Raw genomic sequence first — 20,987 nt, forward strand, 5'->3', positions numbered from 1 at the left:
ACAGTGAGGGAGATAGCAGCGGAGAAGCCAATCAGCAGGCAGTGCCAGCACCATGGCTGAGGATCAGCACTGGACTGGAACTCCCGGACCACCGCAGTGGAGCCCTGCATAGGTAAGGGTAAGGGCCGGGCAGAGGGAGGGGCTCAAGCACAGGTTGGCACACTGGGAGAGGACTGCGCTGCCCTGACTGTGGCACTGATCATCTCCTGCACCCCCTTCATAGCCTGGCCTGACCTTGCCTCTCCTCCATGGCCTTCATGTGCTCCTGAATTGTCAAAATTTCACAGATACAAAAAAGAATGCTTGTCATTGTCGATCCCAGATTCACTTAATACTTTTGTTATGTCAGAGTCCATGTTGTGGGACTATGTGTGCACAGCTAGTAAGTATTTTGTGGCTGAAAATATGACTTGGAGGTTTTTAAGGTTCGCCTGCCATTAAAGTCAATGGGGTCCGCCACGAACCTTGCGGTTCGCAAAGTTTTGGTCGCGTTCGCGGTTCATGTAACATGTTCGCAAAACGTCCCGTCGGAAGTTCGTCCATCACTAGCTGTTATACCTGCAAAGGGTGGGCCGACACAATATTGAACCCTACGAACTAAGACTGAGATGCCATTAAAGTTAATTTGCTTGTAAAGGCAGGTGTCCCAATACTGTTGACATTATAGTGTATGTCCAACAAGGATGAGCGACGGTCTTTGGATTTTGGACTTTGAGTGGTTATACTGGGGTGATGCGTGAAGGTGCATGCATTATTCTGGTATTGTTTCTTTGAGCTGGTGGTTGGCTTTCTGGAATGGCTCCAATCATCCCTATGTCTAAGCAACTATAAGCAATAAGCATTTCATCACTTCCGGTTTCACTGGATGTAAACACAACACTTTTTATGTTGGGAAAGCATCAGATCACACTGATCTTGGTGTGATCAGATGCTGGTAAGGGCAGAAGATACATGTGGGGTCTAATAGACTCCAGATTTCTCAGTAAAGAGTACCTGTCACTGCCTATTGCTATCACAAGGGGTATTTACATCCCCTGTGATAACAATAAAAGTGATAAAATAAAAATAAAGGGACAGTGTAAAACAAAAAAACCCCCCAAAAAAATAAAAAATAAAAAAATGAAATCATCCTTATCCCCCCCAAGCTCGGACGCAAAGGTGAATGCATGCGTCGGTCCCATGTCGATATGTAAACAGCACTTGCTCCATGCATGTGAGGCATCACTGTGAACATAATTCTAGGACTAGACCTCTTGTGTACATCTAAAGTGGTAATCTGCAAAAGCTTTTAAAGCGTCGCCTATGTACATTAAAACTTTACCTAGCTTGTCACCGTGGCACAGGCATGCACAGTTTTAAATGGAAGGAATAGTCCAATAACATTGGGGGATCCTACGTCAGGACCCTAAAGTCACCCCAAAGAAGCCAAGATTTGTATATAGTAGGGCACAAATATTAAGAATAAAATTGCCCCCACTAAAATGCAGGTCATCAGAAAATCTTCTTTTCATCCTCTAGCTACCTTTTTGTAATCTCACTGGGATGTTTCAGTGAAAAAAAATTGAGTGAAAAATGTATAAATGTTTCCACCGTTGACAGAAGATGATACCTGTAAACTATACACCATCGGATCCTTTTTGACATGTGTTATGGACTGTACTACAGACTTGTTTACCGGTGGAATTCTTTATGTGGGCCACACAGTTTTATCATGTGGGCCTGCTTCAGGGAGCAGAGGAGAGCAGTGTGGACAACAACATTCCTAGACACCCAAAAGTACAGTGCTAGATATCAGTATAAATACCATTTTCCATAAGACCCCTTTCACACTGAGGTGCTTTACAAATGCTATAGTGCTAAAAATAGCACCTGCAAAGTGTCTGTAAAGTGTCTCTCTTGTCACTCCAATGTGAAGGCCCAGGGGCACTGGAGTGGTGTGCTGGAAGGACATCAAAAAAAGTCCCGCTAGCAGCTTCTTTGAGGCGCTTTAGGAGCGGGGTTAAAAAAACACCTCTCCTAAAGCGTCCCTGGCCATTGAAATCAAAGTGAAATGCCAGTAAAGCGTGGCAGGAGCTGCTGTTTGCCGTCGCTTTTAATCCTTTTTCAGCCACTAGCGGGGCACTTTTAATGGCTGAAAAAGGGTTAAAAGCGATGGCCAAAAATCGCTGCTAAAATGACGGTCAAACACCACTAAAAATAGTGGCGCTTTACGGTTGACACCCAGGCGCTGTGAGTGTGAAAGGGCTCTAAAGGTATGAACTATGTTCCCATGTTCCAGATTCAAAATAAATAATATAATACAGTACATTTAATAAATACTTATAAAATACAATCCTGTGCTTAAAAAATAAAGTGTTCATGAATGAAAAGCAAAATTAGAGTCACCACCACACTTCTGTGTAATCATAAACTTGCCTGCTGGCAGAGTTAAGGCTCGAGTTCAGTGTGAGCCTCTGTAAACAGTGTGAGCTGGAGGAGCAAAGTGCCCGACGGCACACTAATGTTTCTGTCTAATGTTGAGATATGTCTTTTTTTTTAACTTGTGTGCATATTTTTTATGTCTAATAAAAACAGTGTTGATGATATCAACTATCTAAGTCTCTCTTTATAGTCTGATCCATTTATCCATCTGTGGTTTTTGTGGAACAGCACCAAATTGGTGATATGAACTGCCACCAACTATAATATAATGGTAGTTTTAGTCTTTTAATGTTTTAATATGATCTTAGTAAAATCACTAAGAGATGATTATTGTACTATTTGTGATTATTCTTTCCATAAATTTGTTAAGCTGTTAACATCAATGTGTGAAATTAGGCATTGAATTGAATGTCCATGCAATCTATACAATGATAGATTGAAAAGAATGAAAAGTGTGTTTTATTTTTAATGTGCTATATACAGGCAATGTATATAATACCTAGGCATTATCCAGAATGACAAGTACTATTTAGTCAAAATGCCTAGTAGAATGCTTAGGAAATGTGTGAAATATTAAGCATTTCATACTTTGCGTTTCATACTTTGCCATTCTATAGATTGCCTAGACATTCTATACAATACTTAAATCATACAAAAGTGACAAATATAGGGTAATTTATAGATTCTAATGCCAACTCACCAAATAGGTGTGTTCTAATCAGCACAATCTAGGCACAAAAATTAGCTAGGGAACCCAATTATAGACTGAGGCCCCAAAGCAAAAAAAATAAATAAAAGCTGCTCAAAAAGACATGGTCAAAAATGAATTAATTAAAATTTTTATTAGTATCAAAATTACCAATATACTAAAATTGCAAAAAAATACAGTACCCATCTCTCCTCTTTGCAGTGCAGTTAATCTAGTGATTATTTGGTGTGCTATAATAAATTTGTGGTGAGCTTTTTTCAGTTGTGTTACTATTTATTTTAAATGATACACCAACCAATCTAAGTGTATGTCTATTAGGAGCAACCCAGTAATTAAGAATTTGAAATCCTCCATAAATAATGCTATGGGAGGGAGGAGACCTGGAGCTCCTCCCCCCCCCCATAGCATTATTTAGGATTTTATGGAGGATTTCAAATTCTTAATTTAATCTGAAAAGCTGTCACCTGATGACAAAACACATTGACATCATCACCCATGATGTCAGCCAACTATGCCCCCACGTAGAGAGCTGGCAGATGTGTCCCTTGAAGCCAGCTCTGCCATCCATTCCACACTGGAGAAGGGCAGAATTGTACCGGTGGCAGTGAGGGTACCACATAGAAATGACTATGGCTGGATGCAAAATCTTTAAATACTAAGGAGTTGTAGTGGCAAGGTAGAACAAAGTATTAGCCATCCTTGAGCTGGAGCGTGGAAATCTGTTATGGCTGGAGTTGGTGAGATGCAACAAGCTCCTATTTTTGCCTACTTCATGCTCTGCGATTAACGCTGACTCTTTGCTAACCTACATGTTCCGCTTATGCCTAGCTGCTACTCCAGCTTTTAAGTAGTGTTATTCAATATGTGGCTGCATTATTAATATTCTCCACCTTTTCTACATAAACTCTGCCAACGTATGCATTTACTTATGGATCTTACTCGCGTGCCAGTTATGAACTTTGTTTCTACCTCATCTAACCAGCAGTGTAGCCTTGTGAAGATAATTTTTTTGCGGAACTTATGGAAGTATTTCTTGAAAATAATGTTACAAGGCTGACATTAGTATAATGATAACTTCATGCTTGAGACTGTTCTATGACAAAGGGAACTAAAGGCATACGTATGTTTAAACTGAACTTTTTCAACCAGTTAGCAAGTTGGAAGTTTAAGCAAGTGTTTAGACCCCTTAGTTCGGGGTATGGAGTCTCAATCACCATTTGACTTACAGCTGTCTTCCCTCGTTATTTATTCCTATTCAAAAGAATAAAGGTTGCTGGGCAACCTTAATTTATTTGAGATAGAGGTACCACTGCTTTGTAATTATACCCTATGGTTGAGAAGGAACTTATATGAGGGGGCTTGTTTATTAACCTCTGTGGGGTATTTCCCTAGTTCAAAGTCTATTGTCTCGTGTGGAGGTACAAACAGAGTAAGTGACAACTTCAGGGGTGTTTTTATAGACAATGTTGTCTTATTTTAACTATTTAGGGAATGGGTACTGAACTTTTCTGTAATGTTTGTATTTGGTCATTTTGATACTAAAAAAAACGTTTTCAGTTTTTCATTGAGGCCACTAGTGTATTTTGAGCAACTTCTTTTTGCTTTGGGGCCTAAGTCTATAACCGGGTTCCCTAGCTAGTTTTTTGTGCATTCTGTACAATGCCTAATTTTACACATTGTCAGTAACAGAGTAATATCTACTGTGGATGTGTATGCTCATCTAGTACTGATATCACCTGCCTTGTGTCTAAGGCTTAAAATGACATATGCATACAGTATATACATTATATATATATATATATATATTTATTTATTTATATATTTAATATTATACAGTATATAAATATATATTTATGAAAATGACTAGAGATAGTAGTGATGGGGAAATTGTGCCACTGTTACATAGTATGTATTCTGACAGCAATGATAGAGAATTTTAATTAACATAATTGTTACCCTCCCTCTTGCTTGGTTCAGATTTTATGGAGTCTGAATCCATCCTAAATAAGAAGTCTGAAGGTTATTTTTAATACATCATTAGGTAATAAATAGACTGGTGAATTTAACTGAAATCAGATAAAATACTTTATTTTGATGTTTTCAGTTTGAATGAATAGCTTTTGCAAAAATTTAGGATAAAATTATTGATAGAAAATGATTTAGTTAATAGAATACAAGCTGAATACCATTTCTTTATTTAGCTTGTGTTGATAGTTTTTATGCTCTACGTTCACAATGCCTTGGTAACATTCCTGTTATGTGATTGCTATATCTTTTTTTTTAATTCAAAATATACTATTGAAGAAAAATTTTCTTACATGAAACCTTTTTTAGAGCTGATTTGACTTCTTTATTCCTGAGTGTATAAATCAGTGGATTCAACATTGGTGTAACAATTGTATAAAAGATAGCAAAAAGTTTATCTGTATCAGGAGATGACTTTGATCGAGGTTTCATATAGGTGGCCATAGCCGAGCCATAGAACAAAGTTACAACAGTTATGTGAGAGCCACAAGTGGAAAACACCTTCTTCCGTCCTGCAGAAGATCTTATTTTAAAAATGGCTCTTATAATTTTAATATATGTAATGATAATAAAAGTAATGGGTACAATTAAAATTATGACACCAACAATAAAAATCACAAATTCAACAACTATAACATTCCCGCATCCCAAAGCTAAGATTTCCGGTACTTCACACTCAAAATGGTTAATTTCATTACGTCCACAAAGATCCACATTCCATGTTAAGGCTACATGAGAAATAGATAAGAGAAATCCACAAAACCATGTTCCTGTAGCTATCTTAATACACAAATTTCTGTGGATAATTGTAGTATAATGTAAAGGATAACAGATTGCTATATAGCGGTCATAGGCCATTACAGCTAAAATAATACATTCTGCTTCCCCCAATGAAAGAGATATATACATTTGTGCAACACAATCTGCAAACAAAATTGTCTTTTTGACCACTGTCATATCTCTCAGCATCCGTGGTATTATTGAGGACGAATAGCAGATGTCCACTAGAGACAAATTAGTGAGGAAAAAATACATAGGGGTTTGAAGAGTGCTATCAGTGACTGTAGCCAAGACAATAAGAGAATTTGCAACTAAAATGATTAAGTACATGATCAGGAATATCACAAAAAGTATGATTTGTATAATGGGATTACTGGAGAGTCCCAGAAGGATAAATTCTTTGATAACTGTGTCATTTTTCCAAGCCATTCTGCAAAGAAAACGTGTACAGAAGTCTGTGCATTTTAATACATTTTTAATAACTTTATTTATTGTTAGTTTCTTGCAATTACGGTATTTATTCTTCATTAAAGGTATATCTGCTTCTTGTAGGAACTAATTCATGTAAGTGTGTTTTTAAGGTGAAAAGAAATAAAGATGGAAGAAGAAAGGAGAACTTTGTCCCAACTTATTTAAAGCATGTATAAACCAAAAACACAAAGTGTAGAAGTTCAAGGTTTACTTACTGGTTTTAGTATATGTTTTATAACTACCTGTTGACCCTGTCAGTTTTGCTATCTTAGAGGTATTTTTTAAATAGGAGAACCACCAGTTCCCAATTCTGCAGGAAGACCTTCCCTCTTTTTATCCAATCCGCTGTAGTCAATGCCACTGTTGGTTGACTGACATCTATCATGACAATTTAGCAGGTGAGACTGAAAATTCCTGTGACTGTAAATACCACTTTTTCTGGACAGCTTGGCCTGTTACAGTTAGTGGAAAAACAATGAATTATTGCCAATTAAAACTAAGACGTTTTACAGAAGTAAAACAAGAAACACTACTATATTACTGCAACTGACAAACTGCTTGAAATTCCATTTTTTAGAGACTTCAGTCTCTACTAGTAAAAGAAACCAACCTTCACTTTACCTCAACTTATCTTGCTTTACTTTAATAAATCAGGCCCTCAATCTCTAGTTTATTAAAAATGCTGTTAAATGGCATTTATAGCCTCAGTCTATTGTGAGGTGTTTTGTGTCTCAAAACTGTTACTGCCTCCCAGTTTCCACCTCTGTATGTATGATGAACACCAGTTTAAAGATTTTCTAGTGCGTCACCCAGAGGCACACCTATACATTATGTCAAATGTGGCTTCTAGGCCTTGCCAGAATTAAAGTGGTTGTAAAGTCAGAAGTTTTTCTTTTCATCTTAATGCATTCTATGCATTAAGATAAAAAAAAACTTCTATCTTCTGCATGCAGCAGCCCCCCTCAACCTTACTTTAGTTCATCTTGATCCAGCGATATTGCAGGAGAGTCTCGGATGCCAGGGACTCTCCCTCCAAATTGGCTGAGACAACAGCGAGGCACCATTGGCTCCCACTGCTGCCAATCAAAGTCACTGAGCTAATGATGAGAGAGAGGGGGTGGGGTCAAACTGAAGCTCTGTGTCTGAATGGACACACAAAGCAGTGGCTTGACTCAGGTGCCTCATAGAAAGCTACTTGTTGCAAGGAGGTAGGGGCCAGGAGCACCGGTGAGGGACCCGTGCAAACGAAGATCTGGGCTGCTTTGTGCAAAACCACTGCAGAGAGTAGGTAAGTATAACATGTGTGTTAGTTTTAAATGAAAAAAAAAACTGAGACTTCAATATCACTTTAACTATAGTGACTTTACTCTGCTACACTACAGCTCTTTTCTATCCTTTTATACAGACACCATTAAGGAGAGAGTCTATCTGTGTGCATTTATCTCATATCTACCTGAATCATGGCAAGCTTTTCATTTTCAGTATTTGCTTCAAGACAGTGTAAACCCAACTCTAACATGAGCAAATATATGAAAGAATCCAGCCCCTGGTATTTTTAGAAATAATAAAACCGCTCTGGCTGCAATACACACCTCCAGCACCCCCCCCCCCCCAAACTCACCCATTGACCCATCCAGTTCTAGCCATCTTCCAGGTTGAATTATGCAGTAATAATAATTATCTGGTACAGTGCCTTGCGAAAGTATTCGGCCCCCTTGAACTTTTCAACCTTTTGCCACATTTCAGGCTTTAAACATAAAGATATAACATTTTTATTTTTTGTGAAGAATCACCAACAAGTGGGACACAATTGTGAAGTGGAACAAAATCTATTGGATTTTTGAAACTTTTTTAACTAATAAAAAAATGAAAAGTGGGGTGTGCAAAATTATTCGGCCCCCTTGCGTTAATACTTTGTAGAGCCACCTTTTGCTGCGATTACAGCTGCAAGTCCCTTGGGGTATGTCTCTATCAGTTTTGCACATCGAGAGACTGAAATTCTTGCCCATTCTTCCTTGCAAAACAGCTCGAGCTCAGTGAGGTTGGATGGAGAGCGTTTGTGAACAGCAGTTTTCAGCTCTTTCCACAGATTTTCGATTGGATTCAGGTCTGGACATTGACTTGGCCATTCTAACACCTGGATACGTTTATTTGTGAACCATTCCTTTGTAGATTTTGCTGTATGTTTGGGATCATTGTCTTGTTGGAAGATAAATCTCCGTCCCAGTTTCAGGTCTTTTGCAGACTCCAACATGTTTTCATCCAGAATGGTCCTGTATTTGGCTGCATCCATCTTCCCCCTCAATTTTAACCATCTTCCCTGTCCCTGCTGAAGAAAAGCAGGCCCAAACCATGATGCTGCCACCACCATGTTTGACAGTGGGGATGGTGTGTTGAGGGTGATGAGCTGTGTTGCTTTTACGCCAAACATAACGTTTTGCATTGTGGGCAAAAAGTTCGATTTTGGTTTCATCTGACCAGAGCACCTTCTTCCACATGTTTGGTGTGTCTTCCAGGTGGCTTGTGGTAAACTTTAGACGAGACTTTTTTTGGATATCTTTGAGAAATGGCTTTCTTCTTGCCACTCTTCCATAAAGGCCAGATTTGTGCAGTGTACGACTGATTGTTGTCCTATGGACATACTCTCCCACCTCAGCTGTAGTTCTCTGCAGTTCATCCAGAGTGATCATGGGCCTCTTGGCTGCATCTCTGATCAGTCTTCTCCTTGTCTGAGCTGAAAGTTTAGAGGGACGGCCAGGTCTTGGTAGATTTGCAGTGGTCTGATACTCCTTCCATTTCAAAATGATCGCTTGCACAGTGCTCCTTGGGATGTTTAAAGCTTGGGAAATCTTTTTGTATCCAAATCCGACTTTAAACTTCTCCACAACAGTATTACGGACCTGCCTGGTGTGTTCCTTGGTCTTCATGATGCTCTCTGTGCTTTCAACAGAACCCTGAGCCTATCACAGCGCAGGTGCATTTATACAGAGACTTGATTACACACAGGTGGATTCTGTTTATCACCATCAGTCATTTAGGACAACATTGGATCATTCAGAGATCCTCGCTGAACTTCTGGAGTGAGTTTGCTGCACTAAAAGTAAAGGGGCTGAATAATTTTGCACGCACCACTTTTCAGTTTTTTATTTGCTAAAAAAGTTTAAATTATCCAATAGATTTCGTTCCACTTCACAATTGGGTCCCACTTGTTGGTGATTCTTCACAAAAAATAACATTTTTACATCTTTATGTTTGAAGCCTGAAATGTGGCAAAAGGTTGAAAAGTTCGAGGGGGCCGAATACTTTCGCAAGGCACTGTATATGTATCCCTTGCTTATCAATCCTTTCTGCAAGGAATATTGGAATTATGCTAGGCTACTGCCTTAGGAAGGTTTAGCTGGAATGCAGTGGAAATAAGGTGTGGTGGCATCAGGGCCATCTTTAAAGTGGAGGGCCATTCTAAAAAACAAAACTATATTGAAATGTTCCAAAAAAAAAATGTTTTAAACTTACCAGAAATGCCTGTTGCTAGGCCTAATCTGCCTCTTCCTACTTCGCGGTGATCTTCGCTGGTCTCCGGTCTTTTCCTCCGCATGTTGTCTTCTGGGGAATGGGGTGCGGTGTGTTCTGGGAACTTTGTGTGTCCCAGAACACAGCGCGCCCCATTCACAAAGCGCTGCATGACTCGCGCATGCGCAGTAGGAAACGGGCAGTGAAGCCGCAGGGCTCCACTGCCTGTTTCCCTTAGATACAATGGTGGCACCGGGACTCGAGAACCGAGGGACGAGTCGGCCCTGATTGAACCCTGGGCAAAAAGTTTCCTTCGGGACCCACCCTATCAGTTTCAGTCTCCACCTGCTTTGAGACATACAATAAATATCAGCTAGACTCAAAATCTGTTTACTGAATCAGATCAGGCTGCGATTGGTTGCCAGAGGTTACAGTGTATCATTACCACTCACTGACTGGTTGCTAGAGGTTACCGCACACATTGTGGATCACTGAATAGTTGCTAGGGGTTACAGCACATGATTTCTGCTTGTTGATTGGTTGCTAGAGACTACTGTACATCAATAATGGTCAACGGTTGCTAGAGGTTACTGCCCACCATTACTGCTTACTGATTGGTAGCTAGAGGTTACATCACATTATCTCCTCACTGCCTGCACACCATGGACTGGGTAGGTGAAGGGACCCATTAATAGACAGAAAACTTCTATGGATCCTAGGACTCCTGGGATCAATGGCAATGCTGGGGGGAGGGGAGGGTGTGATTAATGGCAAACTTTTTTTTTTTTTTTTACTAACTACCAATATAAAGAGAACTTTCAACACTGGCCACCAATGTAATAGGGGTTTACGCTGACCACTAATGTAATAGGGGTTTGCACTGACCATTAATGCAATAGAAGCATTCACAGTAAACACTAATATAAGGAGGGATTTACACTGACCACCAATGTAACAGGGACAGTCAAACTGGCCACTAGGGTGAATGAAAGGATTCTACACCAAGCACCAATGTAATGAGAAGATTTACACTGACCACCAATGTAAATGAGACATTTAGCCTGTGTTCACATTTGTGTGTGTTGGGAATGCATGCAAAATCAATTTCCTGTCACCACAGAAACATGCTGCCCTTTAGCAGATACACAACAGTGCCATTAACTGTTAGACACTCTCAGGCATCTGCTGACATGTGCCTTGGCACCGTGTGATTTTGAAAAAGGGTTTGGGACTTTCTTCCGCAATTGTTGTGCATAGAGCAGTTCATTGAAATGAATGGGCTGCCCTACACACGACCTACAGCTTTATCCACCCTGTCAGTACACCTTTGCATCCTAAAACCCATGCTAACTTCTGTACCACAAACCTCCCCTATCCTCTCTATCCCCCCTCCCCTTTAACTCCACCTGCTGCCTCTGCTAATTTTTTAATCCACCTTCCCTACCTCCACAAATCCCCTCCTTGCTCACCTATCTACCCAAACTGTAATTCCTTCTCTGCTTTCCTCTTAACATCACACACTACCCTCCCCCTCACGCTAATTTGCTTACCTTTGCAGAACAGGCAGCTTGTAGGCTGATTGACCACAGTTGTAGACTTTCAAGTATGCCCCTTTATCTCCCCAGTGGACAGCATTCAGTAAAGGTGATGGTGGATATGACCTCAGGGAGGCATGATATACATAAGAATACTGCCTCTATTTACATATGAATGCTGCTGGTCCACAACTAGTAAACACAGGGTCTACAGGTGAGTCATATGTACACAACAATAGTGCAGAGCTGGCATAACAGAACTTCACACTGAGATATCAGGACACAGCACAGGACTAAAACCTCAAGGAACTAGGGAGTTTAAACTGGGGTAGTTGGCAAGTATGAGGCAGCTGCTTTGGGCCCCACAACATTGACAGGGCCCAGGGAAGCTGCCCCTTTTGCCCTGCCTTAAAGATGGCCCTGGGTAGCATTCCTTTTACAAACTGATTGCTGTGGCATACTATAGGTGTGTACTTTTGTATATATGTTTAGCTATGTACAGTATATAGACAACATTGATGTACTTTATTATGTATTCACTGTTTGATTCTTTGTATCCTTCTAGTATTTATATGTGATGAATTTTTGAGTTAATTATCTGGATTTGGTGTGAAAAATATATATATTTTGTATCTATAAATATCTATTTGTCCCTTGAAAAGAAAGAGCCTATGGTAGACAACATTCTACTGATCATTATCAAATAGCAGATCCAATGCATGACTAATGTGGGAACAGTACCTCTCTCTTACTACTGCAACTGATAAATGTATCTCTCTTGGCTCTGCCAAAGGCTGATTAGGGGCACACATTAGGACAATGCTAGTTTCAAAATTGAAATAGAAAATTGTAGTCTATTACAAAAAACTTCAATAAGGCATTTTAAATGTGCAGATCAGATTTATACAATACTGTATATGTTCTTCTTGCAGGAAACAGCTGTGTTCTGATGCAAGGGCTATAACAATTCTATGGCTTATCAACTGTGACAGAGACATATACTTAAATTACTTTAAGACAGAGTTGTGTAAAAAAGATAAAGAAATTAAGGGACATATATCGGTTAATGCTGATCACAGAAGTTAAAAAATATTGAAAGCGTGCTAAATCTAAAAACTGGACAACTGTTAACAAAATAGATGTCATCTATACAGATAAAACATTCAATTTAAGGCTAGGCTATTATAAAGTACAACCTATAGTAACTGTAATAGAGGTTTACATCTGTATTTCTTTCAGAAATACTGTAGGACAGTGCAAAGAATAAAGCTAGTCACAGGCACACTCTGGGGAGGTTATGGAAGCAGGAGAAAAACTCATTGGAGAACATTTTGAAATAAAAAAACAACTTCTACAGGCAAAAAAGTCCTCTTGAAGAAAACAGGATGTACTCTTACTCATAGACAACACAACACAGAATAAAAACTTTAATATAGATTACATTTTTTTATTTAATTCCACCCAAATACACAATTGGCAAATGTTACTTGGAAGAGGCAAACATTCCAGAAATGCATTCTAATATCAAAACTTTTGTTATTTTAAGCCTGGACGGAGTATAAATTTTTAAAGCAATAAATGCATTGTTGTAGAAGAATAATACCAGGGTGACTTGCAAGAACCCACAACATGTAGTTTGACAAAAACCTGTTATGGAAATAATTCCAAAGAAAACAGTTTGTATATACAGTATAATGCTAAGGTTTGCGAAACTGGGTGGACATTTAATTTGGCATTTTGGTTATATCTAGATTTAGAAAAAAATTAAACGTTCAAAGAGGAAAGTCTACTAAACTTAGCATATCTTACCCAGTTTTTAGTTTCATGTATCCCAGCATTCCCTCTTAAATCAGGGTTTCCAAAGCACCACATACATCAGAGTCCACAGGGCACCCCTTACATCTGAGTCCCAACTTACCTTAGTGTACTCACTCGCTTAGAGTCAGGAGAGAGAAGGGAGGGAGGGGGGAGACTTCAGTCACATACATTGGATTGTGCGCTCAATAACATAAGGATGGAGGCTCAGGCATCAACACCTTTCATCCCCCATGTATCTGCCAGCTGCTGAGCTTCAAATCTCTAGCTTACCCATCCCTTTCCTCAGGCACAGAACATCGGGGATTCAAGTGCGGGTGGGCATACAGAGGGGTCACAGTGGAAGGTGGAGGAGCTGATTAAGTCCTCTCTCCACTCCTGTCCATGTATAGGGGTGGGGCCCGTGGGCACACCTACTGTATGTACATGGCAGTTGTAGTAATTGGAGAACTGCAGTCCATTCTGAATACTGTGTCCGAGTTTTAGGCAGTCTGAAACCCGGAAACATGATTCAAAACCCGGACTGTCCGGGTCAATACCGGACAGGTGGCAACCTTACTGTTACTAAATACAAGAAGTAGTACAATTAAATCATTGCAATACAGGCAGTCCCAGGGATACAAACAAAATAGGTTCTGTAGGTTTGTTCTCAAGTTGAATTTGTATGCAAATTGTAGAAGGTAAATTTACAAGTGTAACTCCAGCCAAAAAATTATTTGTATGTTTTTGGATAATGTTTGTTTTGCTGTCTGTGCCCCTGTTCTGAAGACTTCACTTCACTTTCTGTCCCTGTGACCTAGGGGTAGATTTACTCTCAGTCTCACTGCCTGTAGCAGGTTCTCAGCCATTATGTCATTATGTGTTTCATATTAAAGCATAAACATAATTCACATTACATTATTAGAAAATCATACTCAGTTAATAGAAGTCCTAACATACCAAAAAAGGAAGAAAAGCTCAGCAGGAATATTAGGTTCTCCAGAGAGCAATAGCCTCTTTTAAACCAATATTTAACCTTTTATATAGTTGCATTACAATAAGAATAGCAGGTTCCTTTGCGTTGTATATCCCAAAGGTATAATTAATATCTGATCTAATTAAGTGTCTGAACAGGTGTAAGGAATTGTTTACAAACCTAATGTTATTTAATGCAAATCTCTCATTTAATAAATATTTCTATTTAATATTTTCTTCAGAATCTGTACCATAATGGTTTAGACAAAAAAAAAACTAAAGTCTCCTTTTTTTTGCATTTTACATATACAAAATGTTTTATGCTTATGGCATTAAGCTAGCTTTTAAAAAGTAAAGATAGTAATAGGTATAAGATTCAAGATTGCGACAATGTAGAGTTCAACCTGAACTTTACAAATCTACAGTTTGCTGAATCAGTGGACCAAATGGTCAGTTCATCTGCCCAAAAAACATGTAAATGCTGCAGTCAGAAATCATTCATGTAGTGGCGGTATCACTACCTGCATCCTAGGAAAAAGGGATACTGTACAGGCTGGTTACCTGCCAGTTATGTAATTGGCAGCTAAGACCTTACTCACCTCTAGTGATGAGCCACACACCCCCTGGTTCGGTTGCGGCTGTAATGTATTGTCGGGTCCCCTGCAATATAGATGAAAATCATTGAGAAAAAACGCATGGGTCTCCCCCCCCAGCCCATTACCAGGCTCTTTGGGTCTGGTATGGATATTAAGGGGAACCTCACACCCAAATTAAAAAAAAAATGGTGTGGGAGGCCCCCAGGCACTATATACTCTGAACAGAAGTGTATATACTATACGGCCTGCCCTATATACTCTGCAGAAAATTTGGCCTTAGGTGTTGCTGGTGACAGAACACTGTAACCCCCTCACAGTTACTCTTGTGTGCAGGAACAGGCCCTGCTGTTAAATATTATTTCAAAAATTGTAATTACATGCCCCTGTTAAACAGGGGCAGAAAAATTGGGCTTTAGGCAGTGGTGGTGGTGCTACAACACTAACCCCTCACAGATACTCTTGTTGGGTGCAGGAATGGGCCCTGCTGTTAAATATTATATCAAAAATTGTAATTACATGCCCCTGTTAAACAGATGCAGAAAATTGGACCTTAGGCAGTGGTGGTGGTGCTACCACAACACTGCAAGCCCTCACAGTTACTCTTGGTGGGTGCAGGAACAGGCTCTGCTGTTAAATATTATATCAAAAATTGTAATTACATGCCCCTGTTAAACAGGGCCAGAAAAATTGGACCTTAGGCAATGGTGGTGGTGCTACCACAACACTGTAAGCCTTCACAGTTACTTTTGGTGGGTGCAGGAACAGGCCCTGCTGTTAAATATTTTACCAAAAATTGTAATTACATGCAACGGGTAAACAGTGGCAGAAAAATTGGGCCTTAGGCAGTGGTCGTGGTGGTGCCACAACACTGTAAACCCTCACAGTTACTCTTGGTGGGCGCAGGAACAGGCCCTGCTGTTAAATATTTGAACACAAATTGTAATTACATGCCCCTGTTAAAGAGGGGCAGAAAAATTAGGCCTTAGGCAGTGGTGGTGGTGTTACAACACTAACCCCTCACAGATACTCTTGTTGCATACAGGAATGGGCCCTGCTGTTAAATATTATATAAAAAATTGTAATTACATGCCCCCGTTAAACAGGGGCAGAAAAAATGGGCCTTAGGCAGTGGTGGTGGTGCTACCACAACACTGTAAGCCCTCACAGTTACTCTTGGTGGGTGCAGGAACAGGCCCTGCTGTTAAATATTTTATCAAAAATTGTAATTACATGCAATGGGTAAACAGGGGCAGAAATATTGAGCCTTAGGCATTGGTGGTGGTGCCACAACACTGTACCCCTCACAGATACTCTTGTTGAGCATAGGGACGGGCCCTGCTGTGAAATATTTGAACAAAAATTGTAATTACATGCCCCTATTAAACAGGGGCAGAAAAATTGTGCCTTAGGCAGTAGTGGTGGGGGTGGTGCCACAACACTGTAATCCCTCACAGATACTCTCGTTTGGTGCAGGAATGGGCCCTGCTGTGAAATATTTGATCAAAAATTGTAATTACATGTTTCTGTTAAAGTGGAAGTAAACCCTCCTATCGTTTTCAGCCAAGGAAGCTGCCATCTTGGACTCCCTTTAATCTTTAACTGTCATGAAGCTGCACATGTGATCAGTTATGATCAGCCATTGGATGGTTTGACAGTTTGGTTGAGAGCTCAACCAAATACACTGCCTGAAGAAGTAGATTAGAAATACACCAAGCAATGCACTGTAGAATGTAGATCTAGGCTACACTGACTGGATGCTGCAAAGTATATATAAATATACTAGACTGACTGTATATATATATATATATCTCAAATACACTGCCTGAAGTTGACTAGAAATAGTACATCACAGAATGCATGGTAGAATGTAGATCTAGGCTACACTGACTGGATGCTGCATGGTATATATTTGTATACTAGATTGACTGTATATATATATATATATATATATATATATATATATATATATTTCAAATACACTGCCACAAACTGAATAGCTTGCTTAATCTAAATCACACCATCTCTCCATTCACACCAACAACACTACACAGGGCTATCTCACAGTGCATTATGGCATTATGGGGCGTTCCGTGGGCACTCAAATTTCCCGGGAATGCTACATAATATTCGTTCTTCGGTGAACAGGCTAACACCCGATGTTCGAGCTAAACTCATGTTTGACCTGAACATCGAGCTCATCTCTACTTTTATTATTAAACAAGTGTGATTTAACTGTACCTCTGTCTTGGTCTGATTTCATGGTTTCTGACAGTAGGAGAAGGACTGGCTCACCACATGGATCAGTTTGCCATGGTGTTACAAATGCTCCATGGCTCACCTAGAATCTCCCACTGTGGCCACCCTGATACAACCTATGTTGCAGGCTGACCCTGCTGCTACATAGTTACATAGTTACATAGTTAGTAAGGTTGAATAAAGACACCAGTCCATCCAGTTCAACCTGAGTGAGTGTCTAAAATTGTCCCCATCCCTGTACATTGCACACTCACATCGGTCCCTACCCTCAAGGATCCAACAATACAAGGTCCCCAAGGCTCCAGTATCTGTGCAGGCACCAGCCTTGAGTATTATGTCTGGTTCTGCTCTGCTTCCCCAGCGATTTGGGGGCGATCCCATCCAATGCATAGGGTTTCTCAATCAGGTTGAGATATACCTTGAGATGCTGCCCCAGGTGTTTTCTATGGACAGAAGCATAGAAGGTTTTGTGATATTTTTGCTTTCTGAGAGAGCCTTGGCCTGGGCAAACCTTCTTGGGAGACGCAAAAACCTGTTGTCTTGAGTTACCCTCAGTTTGTGGCTTTGTTTAAAAGGGTATTTGATGTTCCCGCATGTTCCACTTCTGCTGCCAAGTGCCTCATGTCCATCGAACAGAGTATGAGAACTGTTGCCGACTACGCTATTGAATTCCGTACTTTGACAGCAGAGGTTGAGTGGAACAATGAGGCCCTCCTGGTAGCTTTTCTCATAGTCTCTCAGATACCATCAAGGATGAGATAGCAGCCCGAGATATACGCACTGAGCTGGAGAAGTTGATCACGTTTGGCATCCTCATTGACTCCAGTCTCAGAGAAAGAATCTCTTTTAAGGAGCACTTGGCAAAGCCTCCAGCATGTTTGTTTTCAAGCTTTGCAGTCTCATGAGATGGTTCCATTGTCCATGGCCGTAGGGGCTCTTCCCCATGAGATAATCCAATTCCAAGTTATTTCCTCACCTACGTTGTTTCCACTTGTTATTGGTTATCCTTGGTTACGGAGGCACAACCCCTTTTTTTGATTGGCTCCATGCTGAGGTTCTCTCCTGGTCACCACAATGCAGTAAGACATGATTCCTGAGGGTAGCCACGGTCCTGTGCGCCTCTTCACTCTCCTCCCTGCCGGAGGAGTGTTGCGATTTTAGCAATGTCTTTGACAAAGATCAACCTAGTAGTTTACCTCCACACCGGCCGTATGATTGCGCAATTGACTTTCAACCTGGTGCCATACTCCCTTGTGGCCAGGTTTACCCTTTGTCTGTCTTGGAGGATAAGGCCATGGAGGAGTATGTTGCAGACACACTTTCTCAAGGTTTCATCTGCAAGTCTTTGTCTCCTGTTGGTGCTGGTTTCTTCTTTGTGAAGAAGAAGAGTGGGGAACTGAGACCTTGTATTGATTATAGGGGTCTTAATCATCTCACGATTCAGAATGCCTATCCAATTCCGTTGATTATAGAGTTATTTGACCGCCTCAAGGTAGCAACAGTTTTCACAAAGCTTGATTTGAGAGGGGCATACAATCTCATGAGAATTAAGGAGGGCGATGAGAGGGAAATTGCGTTTAATACTAAAACAGGCCATTATGAGTACCTCGTAATGCCTTTTGGCCTTCGTAACATTGGCAGCCTTCTGTCTCAACATCCTGCCTCTGAGAGTGCTATGCATCCTTATGGCTACTTTTACAAGAAATTGTCACCTGCGTAGTGCAATTATGAGATTGGTCACAGAGAGCTGTTGGCAATCATTTTAGCCCTGAAAGAATGGAGACATCTCCTCGAAGGTACCGCTGTGCCGGTTCTCATTCTTACTGACCATAAGAATCTCACATTCTTGTCTGAGGCTAAATGCCTCTCTCCCAGAAGGGCTCAATGGGTTATTTTCTTGTCAAGTTATAATTACATTGTCTCATTCTTACCCGGTACTAAGAATGTAAGGGCTGACACCTTGTCATGACAAATTTCCTCCACTTTCAAGTTGGAGTCAGTTCCGGTTCCTGTGATTCCTCCTGATCGTATTCTGGCTACGGTTTGCACTAGTCTCACTTCTCCTTTGGGTGACAAAATTCTTGCTGCTCAGGTCCATGCTCCTCCTGAGAAACCTTGTGACCGCTGCTTTGTCCCAGAGAGTCTCTGTACTGCCGTGCTCCAGACTTACCATTCTCCCAAGGCAGGTGGCCATCCTGGGAAGAATCAACTTGTTTGGGCCAATTCCTAACAATTCTGGTGGCCTAGTCTAACTGCTGATGTAACTGCCTTTGTAGCTGCCTGTTCCATGTGTGCTCAGAGTAAGACTCCACGACACCTTCCAGTGGGCCTCCTATAACCCATACCCAATGGAGAGAAGCCCTGGACCCACCTGTCTATGGGTTTCATTGTGGAGTTACCCAAGTTCCAAGGCAACACTGTTATCCTCATGGTGGTTGACCGGTTCTCAAAGATATGTCATTGTATTCCACTTAAGAAGTTGCCCACTTCTAAGGAACTGGCTTCCGTTTTTGCTAGGGAGATCTTTTGCTTACATGGGCTAACCAAGGTGATTGTCTCGGACAGGGGTAGTCAGTTTGTGTCCTGGTTCTGGCAAACCTTTTGCGCACAGTTGGGAATTAAGCTTGCTTTCCCCTCTGCGTATCACTTGCAGTGTAATAGGGCTGCAGAATGAGCCAATCAGTCCTTGGAGCAATTCCTATGGTACTATATTTATGACCATCATAACTGGTCAGACATATTACCGTGGACAGAGTTTGCTCACAACAGTGCCTTGAATTCGGCTTCCTGATTGTTAAGTTCATGGCGAATTATGGTTTCCAACCCTCCATGTTGCCTGGCTCATTTGTTCCACAGAGTATTCCTGCATTAGAGGAGCATCTCCGTGGTCTTCGTTACACTTGGACACAAGTCCAGGAGGCTTTGCGTCAAGCTAATGTACAGGTACAGGTATAGACTCCATGCTGACCGCAGACGCTTGCCCATGCCTTTTTACCAGGTTGGGGACAGGGTCTGGCTGTCATCTTGCAACCTCTGACTTTGTGTTTCCTCACTGAAGTTCGCACCTCAGTTTATTGGGCCTTTCCGTATTCTTCGCAGGATTAACCTAGTGGCTTACGCATTAGACCGTCCTTCTAATATGCATATTTCCAATGTGTTTCATGTCTCCTTATTAAAACCTTTGGTCAGCAACCGCTTTACCACCTCGGTGCCACGTCCTCACCCTGTACAGGTTGAGAACCATGAGGAGTATAAAGTACAGTCCATTGTTGACTCCTGTAGGTTCCGTGGGTGCATACAGTACCTGGTGCATTGAAAAGGATACAGTCCGGAGGAACGCTCTCGGGGTCTCATCCTCAGACGTACATGCCCCTGTCCTCTTCCATGTTTTCCATAGATGTTTTGCCCTCAAGCCTGGTGGTCCCCCGAGGGGGAGGGGTCGTTGAGGAGGAGGTACTGTCAGGGCTGGGCTCAGCCCTTCCTTCTCTGAGCTCGCCGCTCAGCTGTCAGCTAATTGCCAGCTCCCATCTCTCTCCACAGTTACTCAGCTGTTGATGATCCTGCTTATCAGTCCTGCCTACTTAAGCTGTCCAGTCCAGAGGAGCTCTGCCTTCGCCTCGGTTACATCACAAGAAACAAGTTCCTGCATTCCTGTTTAAAGACTGGCTTTGCTGGCATCCCTTCTGGCTCCAGCTTGCTGTTCCACTACTTTGATTCCTGACTTCTGGCTTGGCTGACTATCTGTTCCGGTTACTGAACTTTGGCTATATTTTGACTACGTTTGTTTCGTTTTACTTTTATTATTAAACAAGTGTGATTTAACTGTACTTCTGTCTTGGTCTGATTTCATGGTTTCTGACAGCCTTTTAATGGATGTATCACCTATTATTCCCCTTAGACCTTTAACCAATATTG

The 20,987-nt window shown here is 41.0% G+C and overlaps 1 protein-coding gene across 1 annotated transcript; it reads right to left on the bottom strand.

The window, feature by feature from the left end:
- Positions 1 to 5,197: 5,197 nt before the first annotated feature.
- LOC143924249 (olfactory receptor 2B8-like) lies at positions 5,198 to 14,254 on the bottom strand. The gene is made up of 2 exons (XM_077448455.1): positions 14,206 to 14,254; positions 5,198 to 6,365 (listed from the first exon to the last, which is right to left on the bottom strand). Exon 2 carries the CDS (start codon positions 6,362 to 6,364, stop codon positions 5,426 to 5,428), a length of 939 nt encoding a protein of 312 aa, XP_077304581.1. The 5' UTR covers position 6,365; positions 14,206 to 14,254; the 3' UTR covers positions 5,198 to 5,425.
- Between the last annotated feature and the right edge of the window lie 6,733 nt (positions 14,255 to 20,987).

This window comes from Lithobates pipiens, unplaced genomic scaffold (assembly GCF_037356315.1).
Source record: "Lithobates pipiens isolate NorthernLeopardFrog02 unplaced genomic scaffold, aLitPip1_a1.2 Scaffold_22, whole genome shotgun sequence".
Taxonomy (NCBI): domain Eukaryota; kingdom Metazoa; phylum Chordata; class Amphibia; order Anura; family Ranidae; genus Lithobates; species Lithobates pipiens.

Coding starts and splice junctions, on each gene's coding strand:
- LOC143924249 (XM_077448455.1), bottom strand. CDS start 6,364: ATGGCTTGGAAAAATGACACAGTTATCAAAGAATTTATCCTTCTGGGA.